This window comes from Hypanus sabinus, chromosome 7 (genome assembly GCF_030144855.1).
Source record: "Hypanus sabinus isolate sHypSab1 chromosome 7, sHypSab1.hap1, whole genome shotgun sequence".
Taxonomy (NCBI): domain Eukaryota; kingdom Metazoa; phylum Chordata; class Chondrichthyes; order Myliobatiformes; family Dasyatidae; genus Hypanus; species Hypanus sabinus.
Genome location: NC_082712.1, coordinates 1468527 through 1492974, shown reverse-complemented (window position 1 = coordinate 1492974; position 24448 = coordinate 1468527). Strand labels below are relative to the sequence as shown.

The 24448-nt window shown below is 43.4% G+C and overlaps 1 protein-coding gene across 5 annotated transcripts in view; it reads right to left on the bottom strand.

Moving 5' to 3' along the window:
• The window catches only part of LOC132396489 (nipped-B-like protein), a 531210-nt gene that overhangs the window by 46345 nt on the left and 460417 nt on the right, over nucleotides 1–24448 (bottom strand). For all 5 annotated transcript variants that reach the window (XM_059974034.1, XM_059974035.1, XM_059974036.1 and 2 more), the window contains 2 exons: nucleotides 13090–13280; nucleotides 5145–5252 (listed from right to left, as the gene is read on the bottom strand). In XM_059974034.1, coding sequence (XP_059830017.1) covers nucleotides 5145–5252; nucleotides 13090–13280 — 299 coding nt within the window. The remainder of the gene's footprint in view (nucleotides 1–5144; nucleotides 5253–13089; nucleotides 13281–24448) is intronic.

The window sequence follows — 24448 nt, the reverse complement described above, 5'->3', positions numbered from 1 at the left end:
GGCAGATAAAGCGTCTGCTTTCAAAGCCAAACTGGAACTGTGGGGATGGCGAGTGGACAGGGCATATTTGACATGTCCCCAACATTAGCTGGGATTTTGGGAGAGACTGAGGCTGCACTGTCCTTCTCACAGCTGGTGTACGATTACATATCTTCACTGTTGACAGAATTCGAGTGTTACTTCCCAACCGCAAATGACCCAAGACATGCAAAGGAATGGGTCCATGACCCATTTGTGAATGTCCCCAGTGAATCATCCATGTCAGCGTGGGAAGAAGATCAACACTTCGAGCTTGCAAATGACAGTGGGTTAAAAAGTATGTTTGACATAACATCTCTGCCAGCATTCTGGATCAAAGTCAAGGCTGAATATCCTGAGATAGCCACGAAAGCACTGAAAACGTTGCTTCTATTTCCAACATCATATCTCTGCGAAGCGGGGTTTTCTGCAATGAATGCAACGAAAACTAAATTGGGGAATAGACTGGACATAAGGTACCCCCTTCGAGTATCGCTGTCTCCCATCACCCCTCGATGGGACTGTCTTGTTGCAGGGAAACAAGCCCAGGGCTCCCACTGATTCCACGATATTGGTGTGTTGCAATGATTTTATACGTTCATATGAGGAAAATATGCACTGTGTTTAATATCCAAATGTTACTTAAAATATTATGATGCTATTGACTTGTAAGTGACTTACAATTGACTTATCACTATATTCATGCGAGGAAAATAGGCGCTGTATGTTTAATATTAAATTCATTAGATAAACCCTTTTAGAAACAAAATTAAGTGTATTAGCCACTTACAAGTAAGTGTCTTATAGTTGATTTATCACCTATATTCTGGTCGTGATTAACAACCCCCCCCACCCCACCCCCGTCGACTGGACCGCAAGAATATTGTCAATATTAAACCGGTCCGCAGTGCAGAAAAGATTGGTGACCCTGTTCTAAGGAACTGGATATACGAGTATTCAGATAGACAGGGACTGATTAGGGAAAGTCGGCATGGCTTTGTGTGTGGTAGGTCACGTCTAATCAAATTTATAGCTTTCAAAGGAAGTTAACAGGAAAGTTGATGAACATAAGGCAATGGATATTGTCTACAGCAAGGCATCTGATAAGGTTCCAAATGGAAGGTTGGTCAAGACGGTTCAGACAGTAAATTAGATTAGACACTGGCTTTGCAGGAGAAGTCAGAGAGTGATAGTAGATGGTTGCCTCTCTTACTTCAGGCCTGTGACCAATGGAGTGCCGCAGAGATCAGTGCTGTTTTTATTTGTCATCCATATCAACTACCTGGATGATAATGTGGTTAACTGGATTTGTGAGGAAGACTATCAAAGATTACAGCAGGATCTGGACCAGCTGAAAAAATGGGCTGAAAAATGGCAGCTGGAATTTAATACATACAAGTGTGAAGGAGGACCTTTGAGAGGATCCACCACGGTAGAGCAGTACAGCACTGAAGAATGTTGTAAAACAAAGGGATTTGGGAATACAAATTCATAAATTCATTATCAGTGGCATCACAGGTTGCTAGGTTTGTAAAGTAAGCTTTTGGCACATTGTTTTTCATAAATCAAAGTACTGAGATGGATATTATGTTGAAATTGTTTAGACATTGGTGAGGCCTAATTTGGAGTATTGTGTGTAGTTTTGGTCACCTAACTACAGGAATGACAGAAATAAGGTTGAAAGAGCAGAGAAGAAATTTACAAAGGTGTTGCTGGGTCTGGAGGAGCTGAGTTACATGGAAAGATTGAAAAGTTAGGACCTTATTCCTTGGAATGTAGAAGATTCGAGATTTAATAGCGGTATACAAAATGATGTGGGTTACAGACAGGGTAAATGCAAGCAGGCCTTTTCCGCTGAGGTTGGGTGGGATTGTAACTAGAGTTCATGGGTTAAGGGTGAAAGGTGAAAAGTTTAAGGGGATCATGAAAAAAAACTTCTTCACTCAGAGGGCCATAAGAGTGTGGAGCAAGCTTCCAGTGCAAGTGGCACATGAAAATCTCGATTTGAATGTTTAATAGAATTTTGGATTGGTACATGAATGAGACTAATCAACTTCCCAGCTCTTTACTTTATCCTTCCCCCTCCAGGTTGCACCTACCACCTTGTGGTTCCCTCCCCACACCTTTTAAATCTGCTCCTCAGCTTTTTTCTCCAGTCCTGGCGAAGGGTTTCAGCCCAAAATGTCAAATGTACTCTTTTCCTAGATGCTGCCTGGCCTGCTGAGTTCCTCCAGTATTTTTTTGTTGCTTGGATTTCCAGCATCTGCTGATTTTCACTTGTTTGTGAGATACACCCACTTTCAGGGACTTGAACTTTGGGACGTTGGTGCAAGCTGTAGGGTCACACGGAAAACTTCATACAGAGAGCATCCAAGGTCAGGATTGGACCTGGCACAATACTCCAAGTGCAGCCTCATCAACAATCTGGATAATGTCTTCAAGTTCAAGTTTGTCCTCTACATACACACAACCAAAGGAAACATTTCTCGGACCACCGTGAATCTGCACAACATTTATCACACACAGCATATAAACCAAATTATTATATAATAAATAAGTTAATAATATAATTCAAAATACATGTGGCAAAGTGCAGCACAGGTAAACAGTAAATAGTTCAGCAAACAACTTGCTGTCCTAGCGATGAGACCTCAGTGGGAGCAGAGTATTCATTAATCTCAAGCCTGAGTGAAGAAGCTGTTACCCAGTCTGGTAGTCCTAGTCCAGATGCTCCTGTATTTTCTTCCTGATGGTAAACGGTCAAAGAGATTATAGTATGGGTGGTAAAGATCCCAACAATGCTTCAGGACCTTTGTCTACAACACTCCCAGTAAATGTCACAAATGGGGTGGGTGTTGAGGAAGGAGAGGGACAGACCCCGATAATTCTCTTGGTGGTCTTTACCATCTTCGGTAGGGTCTTGCGGGCCGATACATTGCAGCTTCCATATGACAATGATGCAGCCAGACAGGACATGCTTGATGCTGTACCTGTAGAAAGTTATTAAAAAGAAGGCGGGGTGCTTTGCACACCACAATCTCCTTAAAGTGTAGACACTGCTGTATCTTCTTGACTAGTGTTGCGGGTCAAGGTTAGATCATCCATAATATGCACTTCAAGGAACTTTCACTCTCTCCACGGCAGATATTGATATGCAATCGAGAGTGATCCTGAAGTCCTCAGTGTTTCTTTTGTCTTGCCCACATTGAGACTCAGATTTGACAAGCCTCTTTACCTCCTCTCTGTATGTCAACTCATTATTGTTGCTGATGAGGTAAAGAAGTCCCAAGATGTAGTTACAGAGAGGGATGTTGAGTCCCAAAGAAGACCCACCAATCACTGAGGGATGATTGTGTTAAATGCTGAGTTGAAGTCAACAAACAATATCCTTGTAAATGAGGCATTGTTTACGAGGTGGGTCAGGATGGAGTGGATGACTGAGGCTTTGTCATCATCAGTGGACTGGCCTGAGCGGTAGGTAAACTGGAAAGGCTGGAAGGTGGGATTTTATACAATCCATTATCAGCTATTCAACGCATTTCATGACTGGTGAAATTAGTGCCACTGGGAAGCAATCATTTAGGCCAATTACCATTGCTCTCTTTGGCACCGGAATGATGTTGGCTGCCTTGAAGTCTGCAGGAATAGTGGGCTGTTTCAGGGAGATATTAAAGATATCCATTAAGACCTCTGTTAGCTGGGCCACAAAGTTCCTCAGGACCTGACCAGGTATGTTGCCTGGTCCTCGTAGGGACTTAACACCCCCCTCTGTAACTGGACCTTGGATTTCGTGATGGAAAGACCCAATCAGTCAGAGTTGGCAGCAACATCTCAACCTACATCACCACTGAGCACCAATGCTCCCCAGGGCTGTGTGTTCAATTGGTTGCGTAAGGAGGCTTGTTAAACAACAACCTGACTCTCAACATGGACAAAAGAGATGACTGTGGACTTCAGGACTATTCTCCAATGCATATCTATGACTGCCATGGAGAGAGTGAAAGCTCCTGCAGCTTTGCATGGGTTTACCCTGGGTAGGGTCTTCCTCACCCAGGCAGCAGCCAGACAGGGCTCTTGTTCCTCAGGAAGAGAAGGACTTTCCAATATCACATTATTCAACTGATCAAATACTACTTAGAAAGCATTCAAACCTATCAGGAAGGGAGGTTTTGCAGCTGTTGATATGCAAGGTTGACTTACAACCTATTATGGTTTGTATACCTTTGTTCTTACTGTATACCATGATCTTATTAAATGCAGATTTTAGTGTTCTTAAGGTTCATCTTTTCTGTCATAGAAAAGATGAACAGGACAAGAAATTTCACCGTTGGTGGAAACTAGAGTGGCTGCTGTGTCCATGCATTCCGCTATCTTGAGACAACAACTTAAACTTGATGCCCTAATGAAGGTCAGCATTCTAAACACCTTCACCACCTGGTCCACTTGCATGGAGGTTTTCAGTAAATAATATACTTGTACTCCAGACTCCCTCTGTCCCACAACACTCATTAGTGCCCTGCTATTCATTGTGTGGGTCCTACTCTTGTCTGAATGTCCAGAATACATCACCTCACACTTACCTAAGCTGAAATTCATTTGACAATCCTCAGCCCATCTGCGTAACCAATCAGAATCTCTTTGTAATCAGCTTCACTGTCACTAGACACCTAATTTAGTGTCATCAGCAAATCCTCTGACCGTGAATCAATGAGGGTACAGGTTAGAGTCAGCTCTTCTGCAGTGGAGAGTGATATATTTGAACTGTAAGGCACGAAAACAGGGAAGCAGTGTTGAGGCCAAGATCGGATCAACCATGATCTTATTGAATGAAGAAGCAGGCTTGAGAAGTTGAGTGGCCTACTCCTATTTATCAGGTTCTTATCAACTGTCACTCATAAAATGGTTCCAGATTTGACGACCCTCCTTCTGGAAAAAGATGTTTTATTACAAGTCAGGCTCCATTTTCAGACTGCAGCAACTCATCAAGGTAATTTCAATACTACTCTGCCATTGACCAGACGTCATAGTGCTCTCCCATCAACCATGCAAGTTTTTCAGAATCTTACATCTGAGCCACATCTGACACCTAATTGACAGGAACCTGGCATTGAGAGAAAATAACTCACATGTACAAATCCAGTGTACTTTTTATCTATTTCCACCAGCTGTTGATCTGATTTGTTACGCATTGTAGATTCTGGATCTGTTCCAATGGCAATCAGATATGGCACGCACTGTGTAAAAGGAACAAAAGAAAAACATGAGTAGCAAAGGATGTAGTGTAGCAGCTCATCAGTATTACTTTAAAAGTACCTCCCGCCCCGATAACACAACCAAAGGAACTAGCACTGTCATGTGAACATTGGCTCCTCCAAACACACAATATATCTAACTGTAGATCTGCAATATCTTCCAGCATCATTTGATCAATATCTTTAAATTGCTTCTGTGGGAAGCACTAATGACACCTGGTCTTTTTTAGAACAAAAATCACTGAAGGTATGACTGCTACTGGCAAACTTGGCAGAAATGTCCATCCCAGCTGCCTTTAAAATAGATTTAGACCCAGTGGTTGTCCTCCTATCTAGTCTGTGCTGAACCATTTAAACTCTCATCAACCAGCAATGGGACAATTACCCTACATACCCCAAAACATTTACCTACCAACTCAAACTTCTCTTAAATGTTGAAATTGAGTTTACTGACATCACTTGTGCTCACAGCTTGTTTCCACTCTCATACAAACCTTTGAAAGTATTTCCCCTTCATGTTCCCCTTAAACGTTTCACATTTTACCCCTAACTCATGACCTCTAGTTATAGACCCACCAAACCCCAGTGGAAAAAGCCTGCTTGCATTTACTCTATCTATACCACTCAGAATTTTGTATATTTCTATCCGATCTCCTCTCAATCTTATACACTCCAAGGATGATGGAACAAAATTGTATTTCCAATTCAGGATGGTTTGGAGCTTATAAATCACCTGATCCCTCTAGATGGTGAAGGCAAAGGTCCACCACCTTCTGATTGAAAGGAAGAGTGTTGTGCATTGGTTAACTCAAAACATAGACCTGTATAGGCCTTTAAGCATATAACCATAGCAGCACAGAAACAGTTAATCTCCGCCCTTCTAGCCCGTGCCGAATGCTTACTCTCACCTAGTCCCACTGACCCGCACTCAGCCCATAACCCTCCATTCCATTCCTATCCATATACCTATCCAATTTTACTTTAAATGACAATACCGAACCTGCCTCTACCACTTCTATTGGAAGCTTGTTCCACACAGCTACCACTCTCTGAGTAAAGAAATTCCCCCTCGTGTTCTCTTAAACTTTTGCCCCTTAACTCTCAACTCATGTCCTCTTGTTTGAATCTCCCCTACTCTCAATGGAAAAAGCCTATCCACGTCAACTCTATCTATCCCCCTCATAATTTTAAATACCTCTATCAAGTCCCTCTTCAATCTTTTAAGCTCCAAAGAATAAAGACCTAACTTGTTCAACCTTTCTCTGTAACTTAGGTGCTGAAACCCAGGTAACATTCTAGAAAATCTTCTCTGTACTCTCTCTATTTTGTTGACATCTTTCCTATAATTCGGAGACCAGAACTGTACACAATACTCCAAATTCGGCCTTACCAATGCCTTGTACAATTTTAACATTACATCCCAACTCCTATACTCAATGCTCTGATTTATAAAGGCCAGCATACCAAAAGCTTTCTTCACCACCTTATCCACATAAGATTCCACCTTCAGGGAACTATGCACCATTATTCCTAGATCACTCTGTTCTACTGTATTCTTCAATGCCCTACCATTTACCATGTATGACCTATTTGGATTATTCCTACCAAAATGTAGCACCTCAATCTTACCAGTATTAAACTCCATCTGCCATCTTTCAGCCCACTCTTCTAACTTGTCTAAATCTCTCTGCAAGCTTTGAAAACCTACTTCATTATCCACAACACCACCTATCTTAGTATCATCTGCATACGTGCTAATCCAATTTACCACCCCATCATCCAGATCATTAATGTAAATGACAAACATTGGACCCAGTACAGATACCCGAGGCACACCACTAGTCACCAGACTCCAACCTGACAAACAGTTATTCACCACTACTCTCTGGCACCTCCTATCTAGCCACTGTTGAATCCATTTTTCTTCTTCAATATTAATACCTAACGATTGAACCTTCCTAACTAACCTTCTGTGCAGAACCTTGTCAAAAGCCTTTGGCCCACAACATAGTGTTTCAGTCTTAGTGACTAGGAGCACAGCTGGATGATCCTTTATCCCAGCACATCAACATGCCTTTCACTAGACTCTCTTCCAACAAACCCACCAGATTCTATGCTGATGATATTGCAGACTGCTCAAATCATTGAAGATTCAGACAAAATATATGCCAGGAAAGAAAATCAGAGAACTCCTGCATCTACATGCCCTTGTATGTCAAGAAGCTAATGGATAGGATAAGGCAAAATGGCAGACGTAGATCTCAACCCCATAGGAAGTTTAGGAAAGTACAAGTGCAATGGTGAAATTTAAAAAGAAAATTAACAATATTAAGAAATATGCTAAATAATATTAAAAATGTAAGACTAAAATTGAAGACACAGACTAAAATGGTAACATAATGCCGAGTGGAAATCCTGCAAAATTCTACAAGAATTAAGGACAAGCTGAAGGTGTAAGATGTAACTTACTGTCATGAATACCAGATTTGCTGGCCAAGAGGAAATAGACCAGGTACAAGTGGCTCTTTTTCAGGTTGGTGAGCTGCGCACCAGTGATTAGAACTGGAACCTCAAATTTTTATGATTTATGTAATCAGTAGAAGACTTTGAAGGAAAGCGTAGACTAACTAGATACAGAATTTATAAAATGCACTCTTACTCCCAGAAATTCTAATTTTTTTCATTTTACAACTTTGAATCACAATGGATTTAATTTGGCTTTTTTTGACATTGATCAACAGAAAAAGACTTTATTGTGTCAAAGTGAAAACAGATCTCTACAAAATGATCTAAATTAATTACAAACATAAAACACAAAATAAATGATTGCATAAATATTCACTCCCTTCAAGTCAGTATTTAATAGATGTACCTTTGGCAGTAATTATAGCCTTGAGTCTGAGTGGATAGGTCTCTATCTGGACAATGAAATTTTTCCCCATTCTTCTTTACAAAAATGCTCAAGCTCTGTCAGATTGCATGGGAATCATGAGTGAACAGCCCTTTTCAAGTCCAGCCACAAACTGTCAATTAAGTTGAGGTCTGGACTTTGATTTGGCCATTCCAGGATATTAACTTTGTTGTTTTTAAGCCATTCCTGTGTGGTTTCGGCTTTTTGCTTGGGGTCCTGGTCCTGCTAGAGAACAAATCTTCTCCCAAATTAGGTTTTCCGCCAAGATTTCCCTGTATTTTGCTGCATTCATTTTACTCTCTACCTTCATGCTACAGGACTGTTTTGATGACAATGACTGGAATGATGAGGATGTCTTTCACGGAAGGGATCACGAGTTGCATCGGAAGTGCATCAAGGATGTTGTTCCCCAGAAATCTGTCAGGGTCTATCCAAACCAGAAACCCTGGATCAACAGTTCTCTGCGAGCAGCACTTACTGCGCGACACAGAGCTTACGTTGCTGGTTATCAGCAAGAGCTCAAGATACGCAGCTACCATCTACACAAAGTCACGAAGACAGCAAAACAACAATACAGGGACAAGACACATCTTTCCACCAACAACACATACAGCTTATGGCAAGATCTGCACCCCAACGTAGACTTCAAAGCTAAACACAGTGGAGTTTCCAACATCGCTGCCTCTCTCCCAGATGAGCAAAATATTTTTTTTACGCTTGATTCGATGTCGCTAATACTGAGCCCAAGGAGACCTGCAGATGATGTGACCGGCAGGTTGGTCATCTCTGAGGCTGAAGTATGCAGGTGTTTCCAACAAGTGAACAGTTGCAAAGCCGCAGGACTGGACGGCATCCCAAGGTGAGTACTCAGAATGTGCATGGCAAAACTGGCAGGTGCGTTTACAGACATTTTTAATTTCTTCCTCTCCCTTCTGCTTCAAAACATCCACCATTGTTCCTGTAGCTAAAAAGACCATGGTATGTCTGAATGACATGTCTGAACGACAGGCGCCCTGTCACACTCACCTCAAAAATAAGTAAATGCTTTGAGAGGCTGGTCAAAGACTACATCTGTAGCATGCTACCACCCTCAATGGACCCCCTACAATTTGCCTACCAACACAACCAACTGACAGATGACGTAATAACCACAGCTCTACATACCGTCCTTACACATCTGGAGAAGAGGGACGCTTATGTGAGAATGCTGTTCTTGGACTACAGTTCAACATTCAACACCATAATCAAACACCCCCACACCCCTGGGCTCAGGGACCTCGGCCTTCACCCTGCCTTGTGTAGCTGGATCCTGGACTTCCTGTCAGATCGCCGGCAGGTGGTTAGAGTGAGCTCCCTCACCTCCATCCCGTTGACTCTCAGCACAGGAGCCTCTCAGGGCTGTGTACTAAGTCCCCTCCTTTACTCACTGTATACCCATGACTGTGTTGCCACCCACAGCTCTAATCTGCTAATTTAATTTGCCGACAATACTATATTAATTGGCCTAATGTCAAACAATAATGAGGTGACCTACAGGGAAGAAGTCATCTCTGACACAGTGGTGTCATGAAAACAACCTCTCCCTCAATGTCGCAAAAACAAAGGGCCCCAAGTATCATTGGAGACTTGAGTCATCCCAACCACAAACTGTTCCAGCTGCTACCATCCGGGAAATGCTACGGCAGCCTAAAAGCCAGGACCAACAGACTGCTTAATTCATGCTGACATGACTGTATTACTATATTATACTGACAAATATGTTGTACATAATATTTATTATAAATTACTATAATTTCATATTGCGTATTTAGACGGAGATGTAACGTAAAGATTTTTACTCCTCCATGTACATGAAGGATGTAAATAATAAAGTCAATTCAATTCAATTTACGAGCATTACAGAACCTGCGACAATGAAGCATCCCTACAGGGCTTCATGTTATGGATGGTGTGTTTCTGATGATGTGGTGTTTGGCCTACAACAAACATAATGATTAGTGTAATTGCCAAAAAAGCTCAATTTTGGTTTCATCGCACCACAGAACTTTCTTCCAGCTGACTTGAATCTCCCAAATACCACCTGGCAAACTCTAGCCGAGATTTCATGTGAGTATTTTTCAACAGTGGCTTTCTCTTTGCCACTCTCCCTCCCATAAAGCTGCAACTGGTGAAACACCCAGGCAACAGTTGTATGCACAGTCTCCCATCTCAGCCACTGAAGCTTGTAACTCCTCCAGAGTTGTCATATGTCTCTTGTTGGCCTACTTCACTAGTCCCTTTCTTGCACAGTCACTCAGTTTTTGAAGAGGTTTAATAGGCTGATTTACTGCTGTGCCATATTTGTTCCATTTCTTGATGATTGACTTAACTGTACTCTGAGGGATATTCATCAGTGATTTGGAAATTTTCTTGTAACCATCTCCTGACCTGTGCTTTTCAATAACCATTTTGTGGAGTTGCTTGCAGTGTTCTTTTGCTTTCATAATTTTTGCAGTCAGTACTCACCAGCAGTTGGACCTTCCAGATACGGGTGTATTTTTGGTACAAACAATTTATTGTCTGCACGCAGGTCTCAAAAAACAGATCTCCATTTAACTAATTATGTGACTTCTAAAACCTGGCTGCACCAGTGAAGATTTGGTGTGCAAATTCCTGGATTGTTACCTGTGCCACATGCTAGTGAGGATAAAAAAACACTGATGTGGCAGATAAATGCGTGGCTAAGCTTGTGCAGGGGACAGGGCTTCAGGTTCTTGGATTATTGGGATCTCTTCTGGGGGAAATATGACCAGCACAAAAGGGATGGGTTGATAATTTGATAGGGACAAAGTAAAGTCTGACATAGCAGTATTTCGGTGGAGTAAAGGAAATTACACTGGTATGAGAGAGGAGTTGGTCAAGTAAATTGGAAGGAGTTGCTGGCACAGATGACAGACAGCAACAATGGTGTGAGCTTCTGGAAAAACTGAGGAACGTGCTAATTTACTTTGGCAAACCTCTCGCTGTAGTCCCATCCAACCTTAGTGAAATAAGTCTGCTTGCACTTACAGTATCTATACCTCTCATAATTTTGTAAACCTCCATCAAATCTCTCCTCAGTCTTCTCTGTTCCAAGGAATAAAGTCTTAACCTATTCAATCTTTCCTTATGACTTGGGTCCTCCAGACCAGGCAATATCTTTGTAAATTTTCTCTGCACTCTTTCAACCTTATTTATATCTTTCTTGTAGGTAAGTGAACAAAACTACACACAATACTCCAAACTAGGCCTCACCAGTATCTACTACAACTTCAACATAACATCACATCTCCTGTACTTAATACTTTGATTTATGAAGGCCAATAAGCCAAAAACTTTCTTTATGGCCCTATCTACTTGTGGTGCCACGTTCAACAAATTATGGACATGTATTCCCAGATCCTTTGTTCTACCACACTCCTCAGTGCCCTACCGTTCACTGTGTAAGACCTACAATGGTTGGCTCCAACAAAGTGCAATACCTCACACTTGACTGCATTAAGTTCCATCTGCCATTCTTTAGTCCATTTTTCCAGCTAGTCCAGACCCTGCTACAAGCCATGATAGCTTTTCTCACTGTCACTGTTGCAAATTGTCCTGTGATTAGGCTAGGGTTAAATCAGGGGTTGCTGGGTCCATATTCAATGCCATATTAAATTTGCTGATGACACACAGTCATAGGACGAGTCAAAGGTAGTAACAAATCAATGTATATAAGGGAGATTGAAAATCTGACTGAGTGGTGCTGCAATAACAACCTCTTACTCAACGTTAGCAAGACCAAGGAGCTGATTATAGACTTCTGGAGGAGGAGATTAAAGGTCCATGAGCCAGTCGTCATCTGGGTCAGCAACTTTAAATTCCTCAGTGTTATAGAACATAGAATAGTACAGTACATTACAGGCCCTTCTGCCTACAACGTTGTGCCGACCCTCAAACCCTGCCTCCCATATAACCCCCCCCCCACCTTAAATTTCTCCATATACCTGTCTAGTAGTCCCTTAAATTTCACTAGTGTATCTGCCTCCACCACCGACTCAGGCAGTGCTTTCCAAGCACCAACCACTCTCTGACTGAAAAACCTTCCTCTAATATCCCCCTTGAACTTCCCTCCCCTTACCTCAAAGCCATGACCTTTTGTACTGAGCAGTGGTGCCCTGGGGAAGAGGCGCTGGCTGTCCACTCTGTCTATTCCTCTTAATATCTTGTACACCTCTATCATGTCTCCTCTCATCCTCCTCCTCTCCAAAGAGTAAAGCCCTAGCTCCCGTAATCTCTGATCATAATCCATACTCTCTAAACCGGGCAGCATCCTGGTAAATCTCCTCTGTACCCTTTCCAATGCTTCCACATCCTTCCTATACTGAGGCGACCAGAACTGGACACAGTACTCCAAGTGTGGCCAAACTAGAGTTTTATAGAACTGCATCATTACCTTGCGTCTCTTAAACCCTATCCCTCGACTTATGAAAGCTAACACCCCATAAGCTTTCTTAACTACCCTATCTACCTGTGAGGCAACTTTCAGGGATTTGTGGACATGTACCCCCAGATGTATTGAGTATGCCCACAAGAAACGTGTTGTATATGGTGTCATATATGTACTTTGATAATAGATTTACTTTGAACTTGTTGAGTCCCAGACCTCATATTTAAAAGAAGCCAGACATCACTCGAAGAGTCAACCTACATGGATGAGAGATGACAGCATGGAAATAAGAGATATTTAAAGAGATTTCCTTTATACCAATAGGGATGCAATAGCCCAAAGCCGCTGAGTGATTAAATACAAACTAGTGTAATAGATGACCACAATTATAGGCTTAGTGGCTAATGTTTAAATGCAGAACCTAGCATTTAATTACAATGCAATATACAAAGACAGCTTACTTGAACAGGATGGACGAGTCCCTGGTTTAGCGTCAAAGCGATGACATTAAGTGCAAAGTGGCGAACTGGAGAGTGTGTGTGGAAAAATGCTTCCAGAACCTGTTTGAGGTAGAGCTGCATGATGGAACTGCTCATTCCTGAGGAAATATCACCCATTTCCTTCAGATCTTCCTGCTTGGCCACTTTCTTCCCTGCAGGAATAAAATACATAACTCAATCTGTGCTGTATTGGTCTATGGCTCTGTAAATCTAAATGCAAAGTCTAGTAGATATCTTACATCAATATTATATTTCTCCTTTTATTGAGATTTCCGTTAATTGTCCACAGCCTGTCATTGAAACGTTGCTGTTAAATTGTTTTCCCACTCAAAGGTCAGCATCACTCACTATTCATAAACAGATCATGGCTGAATTCCATGCCAGGACTGTAGCACTATGATTACATTATCTCACTACTGACTCAGACACACCATAATGAACCCCAGTGAAGCAATTTAAAATCAAATAATTAAATAAATATGGAAAATAAATATCCTATCAAAACTGAAACTACTGAACTTCTAATACACGTAACTGTTAGAAGAGATGCATAAAATGTAAAAAGAAAAGGTACAGTCCTTATAATAAAAGTAGTAGAGAGAAAGGATCTTGGGTTTGAAAACCATGAAGTAGAATCACTTCAGGTAGAGTTAAGAGCAGCAGCAGAATCACTAGGGGAATGTCTATTTGTGCTCAAACAGTAATGATCATGTCTTTGGTTGTATTTAAGGCAAAAATTGTAGGTTCGTGATTAGTAAGAGGGTTAAGGCGGAGTAATCAGGATGAGAAAGAAAATTTGTGGTGTCCATGACATTGCATACACCAATTTTGATTGGTGCTATAAACACATTTAACTTGTTACATTTACTGTATTTAAATACAACACCGTCCACGTTGCAGTCACTGCTTCTCCTCTCAAAGTCATCCCTCTGTTGCCTTAAGCTAGACTCTTTCAAAACTCTGTCCTGTTTTATATTCTGGAGTCTTTAATAACCTCTCCTGTGCTCTTCTCCCCTTCCTAGCCATTGAGCCCACCAATATTTAATTTTAAATTATGGTTTTGGCTATTCTTAGGTATACTGCCCTTAGAGGAACATAGAATAGTACAGCACATTACAGGCCCTTCGGCCCACAATGTTGTGCCAATCCTCAAACTCTGCCTCCCATATAACCTCCCACCTTAAATTCCTCCATATACCTGTCTAGTAGTCTCTTAAACTTCACTAGTGTATCTGCCTCCACCACTGACTCAGGCAGTGCATTCCACGCACCAACCACTCTCTGAGTGAAAAACCTTCCTCTAATATCCCCCTTGAACCTCCCTCCCCTTACCTTAAAACCATTTCCTCTTGTACTGAGCAGTGGTGCCCTTGGGAAGATGCGCTGGCTGTCCACTCTGTCTATTCCTCTTAATATCTTGTATACCTCTATCATGTCTCCTCTCATCCTCCTCCTCTCCAAAGAGTAAAGCCCTAGCTCCCATAATCTCTGATCATAATCCATACTCTCTAAACCAGGCAGCATCCTGGTAAATCTCCTCCGTACCTTTCCAATGCTTCCACATCCTTCCTAAACTGAGGTGACCAGAACTGGACACAGTACTCCAAGTGTGGCCTAACTAGAGTTTTATAGAGCTGCATCATTACATCGCGTCTCTTAAACTCTATCTCTTGACTTATGAAAGCTAACACCCCATAAGCTTTCTTAACTACCCTATCTACCTGTGAGGCAACTTTCAGGGATCTGTGGACATGTACCCCCAGATCCCTCTGCTCCTCCACACTACCAAGTATCCTGCCATTTACTTTGTACTCTGCCTTGGAGTTTGTCCTTCCAAAGTGTACCACCTCACACTTCTCCGGGTTGAACTGCATCTGCCACTTCTCAGCCCACTTCTGCATCCTATCAATGTCTCGTCTGCAATCTTCGACAATCCTCTACACCATCTACAACACCACCAAACTTTGTGTCGTCTGCAAACTTGCCAACCCACCCTTCTACCCCCACATCCAGGTCGTTAATAAAAATCATGAAAAGTAGAGGTCCCAGAACAGATCCTTGTGGGACACCACTAGTCACAACCCTCCAATCTGAATGTACTCCCTCCAGCACGACCCTCTGCCTTCTGCAGGCAAGCCAAATCTGAATCCACCTGGCCAAACTTCCCTGGATTCCATGCCTTCTGACTTTCTGAATAAGCCTACCGTGTGGAACCTTGTCAAATGCCTTACTAAAATCCATGTAGATCACATCCTCTGCACTACCCTCATTTATATGCCTGGTCACCTCCTCAAAGAACTCTATCAGGCTTGTTAGGCATGATCTGCCCTTCACAAAGCCATGCTGACTGTCTCTGATCAGACCATGATTCTCTAAATGCCCATAGATCCTATCTCTAAGAATCTTTTCAGCTTTCCCACCACAGACGTGAGGCTCACTGGTCTATAATTACCCAGACTATCCCTACTACCTTTTTTGAACAAGGGGACAACATTCGCCTCCCTCCAATCCTCCGGTACGATTCCCGTGGACAACGAGGACACAAAGATCCTAGCCAGAGGTTCAGCAATCTCTTCCCTCGCCTCGTGGAGCAGCCTGGGGAATATTCCATCAGGCCCTGGGGACTTATCCATACTATTGTATTTTAACAACTCCAACACCTCTTCTCCCTTATGAGGTGAATGAGGTGCAGGATAAATGTGTGGCTGAGGGATTGGAGCAGAGGGAAGGGATTCAGATTTCTGGATCATTGGGACCTCTTTTAGGGCGGGTGCGACCTGTACAAAAAGAACAGGTTGCACTTGAATCCCAGGGGGACCAATATCCTCGCGGGGAGGTTTGCCAAGGCTGCAAGGGAGAGTTTAAACTAGAATTGTTGGGGGTTGGGAACCAAACTGAAGAGACCAGGGAAGAGGAGGTTGGCTCACAAATAGAGAAAGCTTGTAGACAGTGCGAGAGGGAGGATAGGCAGGTAGAGGGAAATAGAGAAAGGGCACACTCAGACAGAAGGTTTGAGATGCATCCATTTTAACGCAAGGAGTATTGTGAACAAAATGGATGAGCTTACGAGTGTGGATCAGTGCTTGCAGCTATGATGTGGTGGCCATTACAGAGACCTGGATGGCTCAGGGACAGGAATGGTTACTTCAAATGCCAGGTTTTAGATGTTTCAGAAAGATCAGGGAGGGAGGCAAAAGAAGTGGGAGCGTGGCACTGTTGATCAGAGATAGTGTCACAGCTGCAGAAAAGGTGGATGCCAGGGAGGAATTGTCTACGGAGTCTCTGTGGATGCAGGTTAGGAACAAGAAGGGGTCAATAACTTTACTGGGTGTTTTTTTTTACAGGCCACCCAATAGTAGCAGTGATATCGAGGAGCAGAAAGGCAAACAGATCCTGCAAAAGTGTAATAATAAGAGTTGTCATGATGGGAGATTTTAATTTCCCAAATATTGACTGGCATCTCCCTAGAGCAAGGGGTTTAGATGGGGTGGTTTCTTAGGTGTGCTCAGGAACGTTTCTACACACAATACGTAGATAAGCCTAAAAGAGGAGAGGATGTACCTGATTTGGTATTGGGAAATGAACCTGATCAGGTGTCATTTAGTGATCATAAATCTATCTCCTTTACAATAGCATTGGAGAGAGATAGGAACAGACAAGTTAGAAAGACGTTTAATTGAAGTAAGGGGATTTATGAGGCTATCAGGCAGGAAATTGGAAGCTTAAATTGGAAACAGATTTTCTCAGGGAAAAGTATGGAAGAAATGTGGCAAATGTTCAGGGGATATTTGTGTGGAGTTCTGCATAGGTACATTACAATGAAACAGGGAAGTTACGGTAGGGTGCAGGAACCATGGTGTACAAAAGCTGTAATAAGCTAGTCAAGAAGAAAAGAAAAGCTTAAGAAGGAAATTAGGAGAGCCAGAAGGGGCCATGAGAAGGCCTTGGCAGGCAGGATTAAGGAAAACCCCAAGGCATTCTACTAGTATGTGAAGAGCAAGAGGATAAGACGTGAAAGGATAGGACCTCTATCAAGTGTGAAGGTGAGAAAGTTTGTATGGAACTGGAGGAAATACTTAGGAGCCTGACTGAACTTTTTGAGGATGTGACTATAAACATTGATGAAGGTAGAGCAGTAGATGTAGGGTATATGGATTTCAGCAAGGCATTTGATAAGGTACCCCATGCAAAGCCTATTGAGAAAGTAAAGAGGCATGGGATCCAAGGGGACTTTGCTTTGTGGATCCATTATTGGCTTGCCTACAGAAGGCAAAGAGTGGTTGTAAACGGGTCATATTCTGCATGGAGGTTGGTGACCAGTGGTGTGCCTCAGAGATCTAGAAACATAGAAAACCTACAGTACAATACAGAACCTTCGGCCCAAAAAGCTGTGCCGAACTCATCCTTACCTTAGAACTAGCCAGGCTTACCATAGCCCTCTATTTTCCTAAGCTCCATGTACGCATCCAGGAGACCTTTTCCGCCTCCACCGCCAGCATCCCATTCTGTGAACTCACCACTCTGCGTAAAAACAAACTTACCCCTGACATTTCCTCTGTACCTGCTTCCAAGCACCTTATAACTATGCCCTCTTGTGCTAGCCACTTCAGCCTCGGGAAAAAGCCTCTATCCACATGATCAATGCCTCTCAATATCTTGTACACCTCTATCAGGTCACCTCTCATCCTCCATTGCTCCAAGGAGAAAAGGCCAAGTTCACTCAACCTATTCTCATAAGGCATGCTCCCCAATCCAGGCAACATCCTCATAAATCTCCTCTGTACCATTTATATGGTTTCCACATCTTTCCTATAAAGAGGTGACCAGAATTGAGCACAGTACTCCAAGTGGGGTCTGACCAAGGTCCTATATAGCTGCAACATTACCTCTTGGCTCTTAAAGTCAATCCCACAATTGATGAAGGCCAGTACACCGTGTGCCTTCTTAGCCAGAGTCAACCTGCGTAGCAGTTTTGAGTGTCCTATGGACTCGGATCCCAAGATCCCTCTGATCGTCCATACTGCCAGGAGTCTTAGCATTAATACTAGATTCTGCCATCATATTTGACCTACCAAAATGAACCACCTCACACTTTTCTGGGTTGAACTGCATCAGCCACTTCTCAGCCCAGTTTGCATCCTATCAATGACCCGCTGTAACCTCTGACAGCCCTCCACACTATCCACAACACCTCCAACCTTTGTGTCATCAGAAAATTTACTAACCCATCCCTCCACTTCCTCATCCAGATCACTTATAAAAATCACGAAGAGAAGGGGTCCCAGAACATTGTTTGTGATTTTTATAAATGACCTGGATGAGGAAGTGGAGGGATGGGTTAGTAAACTTGCTGATGACACAAAGGTTGGGGACGTTGTGAATAGTGTGGAGGTACAACAGGACAACAACAGGATGCAGAACTGGCTTGAGAAGTGGCAGATGGAGTTCAACCCAGATGAGTGTGAGGTGGTTCATGTTGGTAGGTCAAATATGATGGCAGAATCTAGTATTAATGGTAAGACTCTTGGCAGTATGGAGGATCAGAGGGATCATGGGGTTCAAGTCCATCTGACACTCAAAGCTGCTGTGCAGGTTGACTCTGTGGTTAAGAAGGCATACATCAGCAAGTGCATTGATGATGTTACTCTGTCCAAGACCATCACTACACATGCCAACCAGAAGCCATGGATGACCGCAGAGGTGCGTGCGCTGCTGAGGTCCCGCGACTCCGCCTTCAGAGCAGACGACAAGGCAGCTTTAACAACCACGAGGGCCAAACTGTCTTGAGCCATCAGAGGAGCAAAGCGTGCACATGCCCAGCTAATCCACAGTCACTTCCAGGACAGTGGCGACACGTGGTGCATGTGGAAGGGCATCTAGGACATCACCAATTACAAGACAACATCACCTGACTGTGCAGGTGATGCCTCCCTCTCAAATGCGCTGAATAACTTCTACGCCCGGTTTGAGGCGGAGAATGACGTGGTGGCGTGGAAGTCCACCCCTCCTGTGAATGACCAGGTACTGAGTCTCTCCGTGGCCAACGTGTGAAGAACCATGTGCAGGGTCAACCCACGGAAGACTGCTGGACCAGACAACATCCCTGGTAGAGTGCTCAGAGGATGTGCAGACCAGCTAGCAGATGTTCTCACTGACATCTTCAACATCTCCCTGAGCAGCGCCACCATTCCAATGTGCTTTAAGGCCGCCACCATCATCCCCGTGCCGAAGAAGTCTTCAGTGTCCTGCCTAAATGATTACCGTCCCGTTGCACTTACATCCATCATCATGAAATGTTTCGAGAGGCTCGTCATGAGGCATATCAAGACCCTGCTGCCCCCTCACTGGACACCCTGCAGTTTGAGTACCGTCCCAACCGCTCAACAGATGACGCCATTGCCACCACCCTCCACCTGGCCCTAACCCACTTGGACAAAAAAGACACATACGTTTGGATGCTGTTCATAGACTTCAGTGCAGTATTCAACACAATCATCCCTCAGAAACTGAGCCTATTGGGCCTGAGCAGCTCCCTCTGCAACTGGATACTAGACTTCATGACTGGGAGACCTCAGTCAGTCCGGATCGGGAGCAGCGTCTCCAACACTATCACACTGAGCATGGGGGCTCCCCAGGGTTGCGTGCTCAGTCCACTGCTGTTCACTCTGCTGACCCACGACTGTGCTGCAACACACAGCTCAAACCATATCATCAAGTTCGCCAATGACACCACCGTGGTGGATCTCATCAGCAAGAACGACGAGTCAGCTTACAGAGAGGAGATGCAGTGGCTAACGGACTGGTGCAGAGCCAACAACCTGTCTCTTAATGTGAACAAAAGAGATGGTTGTTGACTTCAGGAGGGCACGGAGCGACCACTCCCCGCTGAACATCGACGGCTCCTCAGTAGAGTTCGTAAAGAGCACCAAATTTCTTGGTGTTCACCTGACGGAGAATCTCACCTGTTTTCTCAACACCAGCTCCATAGGAAAGAAAGCCCAGCAGCGTCTCTACTTTTTGCGAAGGCTGAGGAAATTCCATCTCCCACCCCCCATCCTCATCACATTCTACAGGGGTTGTATTGAGAGCGTCCTGAGCAACTGCATCACTGCCTGGTTCGGAAATTGCACCATCTCGGATCGCAAGACCCTGCAGTGGATAGTGAGGTCAGCTGAGAAGATCATTGGGGTCTCTCTTCCTGCCATCACGGACATTTACACTACATGCTGCATCCGCAAAGGAAATAGCATTATGAAGGACCCCATGCACCCCTCACACAATCTCTTCTCCCTCCTGCCGTCTGGGAAAAGGCTCCGAAGCATTCGGGCTCTTACGACCAGACTATGTAACAGTTTCTTCCCCCAAGCTATCAGACTTCTCAATACCCGAAGCCTGGACTGACACCTTGCCCTACTGTCCTGTTTATTATTTACTGTAGTGTCTGCACTGTTTTTGTGCACTTTATGCAGTCCAGTGTAGGTCTGTAGTATAGCTTTCTCTGTGTTTTTTTTTCTATTATGTAGTTCAGTCTAGTTTTTTGTACTGTGTCATGTAAACCATGGTCTTGAAAAACGTTGTCTCATTTTTACTATGCACTGTACCAGCAGTTATGGTCGAAATGACAATAAAAGTTGACTTGACTTGACTTGATACGGTGCATTGGCCTTCATCAACCGTGAAATTGAGTTTAAGAGCTGAGAGGTAATGTTACAGCTATATAGGATCCTAGTCAGGCCACACTTGGAGTACTGGGCTCAGCTCTGGGCATTTCACTACAGGAAGGATATATAAACTATAGAAAGGATGCAGAGGAGATTTACAAGGATGTTGCCCAGACTGGGGAGCATGCTTATGGGAATAGGTTGAGTGAACTTGGCCTTTTCTCCTTGGAGGGGTGAAGGATGAGAGGTATAGAAACACAGAAAACCTACAGCACAATACAGGACCTTCGGTCCACAAAGTTGTGCCAAACATGTCCCTACCTTAGAAATGACTAGGCTTACCTATAGCCCTCTAATTGACTAAGCGCCACATACCTATCTAAAAGTCTCTTAGAAGACCCTATCGTATCCGCCTCCACCACCGTTGCAGGCAGCCCATTCCACGCACTCACCACTCTCTGAGTAAAAAACATACCCTTGACACCTCTTCTGTACCTGCTCCCCAGCACCTTAAACCTGTGTCCTCTTGTGGCAACCATTTCAGCCCTGGGAAAAAGCCTCTGACTATCCACGCAATCAATGCCTCTCATCATCTTATACACCTCTATCAGGTCACCTCTTATCCTCCGTCACTCCAAGGAGAAAAGGCCGAGTTCACTCAACCTATTCTCATAAGGCATGCTTCCCAATCCAGGCAACATCCTTGTAAATCTCCTCTGTACCCTTTCTATGGCTTCCACGTCCTGTAGTGAGGCGATCAGAACTGAGCACAGTACACCAAGTGAGGTCTGACCAGTGTCCTATATAGCTGTAACATTACCTCTCAGCTCCTAAATTCAATTCCACGATTGATAAAGGCCAATACACAGTACGCCTTCTTAACCACAGAGTCAACCTGCACAGCAGCTTTGAGTGTCAGATGGACTTGAACCCCAAGATCCCTCTGATCCTCCACACTGCCAATAGTCTTACCATTAATACTAGATTCTGCCATCATATTTGACCTACCAAAATGAACCACTTCACACTTACCTGGGTTGAACTCATATATAAGATGATGAGAGACATTAATCATATGGATAGCCAGAGGCTCTTTCACATGGCTGAATTGGCTAACACGAGAGGGCTCAGTTTTATGGTGCTTGGAAGAAGGTACAGAGGAGATGCCAGAGGTAAGTTTTTAAAGCCAGAGAGTGGTGTGTGCATGGAATGGGCTGCTGGCGACAGTGGTGGAGGCAGATAGGATAGGGTCTTTTAAGAGACTCCTGGATAGGTATACGGAGCTTAGAAAAATAGAGGGCTATGGGTAACCCTAGGTAATTTCTGAAGTAAGTACATGTTCGGCACAGCATTGTGAGCCAAAGAGCCTGTATTGTGCTTCAGATTTTCTATGTTCTATGCTTCTATTTCTATTTAATGCTCAGTTAGAACAGTAGAGATACCAGACAGGGTAGTGGAATGCTAATATGGCTATACTACACACCATCCAACAGTCTGAGACATTTAGAGGAACACATTTGCAGAGAGATCGCAGGCTGTTGCAAGTAACATAAGATTGTTATAGTAGGTGATTTTAATTTTCCACATATTGACCGGGACACCCATACTGTAAAAGGACTAGATGAGATAAGAGTTTGTCAAATGTATTCAGGAAAGTTTCTTTAATAAGTCCCAGTGAGAGAGTGTGCAATACTTCATCTGCTATTAAGGAATGAGACAGGGCAGGTGACAGAAGGATGTCTAGGAGAACGCTTCGCATCTAGTGATCACAATGCCATTAGTTTCAAAGTAAATTTGCAAAAAGATAGGACTGGTCCGCGGGTTGCGATTCTAAATTGGAGAAAGGCCAACTTTGATAGTACAGTCGGCCCTCCTTATCCGCGAATTCCACACACGCAGATCGGGAAAACCCGGAAGTTCTCTCTCCAGCACTTGTTGTTTGAGCATGTACAGACTAGTTTTTCTTGTAATTATTCCCTAAACAATACGGTATAACAACTACTTACATTGTATTAGGTATTATAAGTAATCTAGAAATGACTTAAAAGTACAGGCAGTCCCCGGGTTATGAATGAGTTCCATTCCTGAGTCCGTCTTTAAGTCGGATTTTAAGTTGGAAAAGGTATATATGGTATTATTCAGCGTCAGTTAGTCAAACGTATTTCTTAGTATATAGTACGTATTTTACCTTTCTATGCATATAAAACACTTAAGAAACACACATATTTCAATAATTAAACCACTGCATTGCTTAGTAATAATTGTAGCTTTCAACGGGGCAGGCCCTTTCACGTGCTTGATTAAAATGGTTCCAATCGTTGACTGACTGTAGCCTAACGCTTTTCCAATGGTCATTTCAAATGACCGATGGCATTTCATCTCTTTCTGATCGCTTTCTAACTTCCACCTTATTTTCAATCGTGATTGTGATTATTTTCATGAACGGAAACACCGCGGATTCAGAGCTGCACCGCCAGGTCCACTGAGCACGTTAAGTAAAGTCCGGGGTTCCGTTGGGTCCTAAAGACCACCACACTGAGCCAGGTTAAATAAAGGACTTGAGCATCCGCATTTTGGTATCCGTGGGAGGGGGGGGGGGGGTCTCGGAACCAATCCCCCGTGGATAAGGAGGGCCGACTGTACTAGAAATGATCTGTGAAGTGTCAACTGGGACAGGCTGTTTTCTGGCAAAGGTGTACTTGGTGAGGGCGAGGCCTTCCAAAGTTTGAGAGTACAAAGTTTGTATGTGCCTGTCAGAATAAAAGGTAAAATAACAAATGTAGGGAACCTTGGTTTTCAAGTGATATTGAGGCCTTGGTAAGAGAAAAAAGGAGGTCATTATCGGTAAAGGCAGGTAGGAACAAATGAGGTGCTTATAGAGTATAAGAAATGCCAGAGAATACTTGAGAGAGAAATCAGGACAGCCAAAAAAAGGCATTAGGTTGCCTTAGCAGTGAAGGAGAATCCCAAGGGATTCTACAGATATGTTACAAGCAAAAGGAATGCAAAAGAGAAAACTGGACCTCTGGAAGGTCAGAATGGTAATACATGTGTGCCACCAAAAGAGATGGATACACAGTCTATAGAAATGAAGCAAGGCGGCATCAAATTCATGGACTCTTGACAGATTATAGAGGAGGTGTTTGCTGTCCTGAGGCAAATCCGGGTAGATAAATCCTCAGGGCCTGACAAGGTGCTCATTGGACCATGCAGGAAGCAATTGCAGAAATTGCAAGGGCTCTGGCAGAGATGTTTAAATCATCCTTAGTGACAGGAGAGGTACCAGAAGATTGGAGGGTAGCCAATGTTGTTACATGGTTTAAGAAAGGTTCTAAACAAAAACAAGGAAAACATAGGCTGGGTGAGTCCGACATCAATTGTGGAAAAGTTATTGCTGGTATTCTAAGGGACTGGATATATCAGTATTTGGTTAGAGACAGACTGATTAGGGATAGTCAGCATGGCTTTGTCTAAACAATCTTAACGAGTTTTTCAAAGAAGTTACAAGGAAATTGGATGAAGGCAAGGAGTGGATATTGTTTACATGGACTTTAGTAAAGTATTTGACACAGACCTGCAAGGGAGGTTGGTCAAGAAAGTTCAGGAAGGGTAGGGAACTGAACAGGATGGCAGCAGTATAGGAGACTCCATAGACAGGG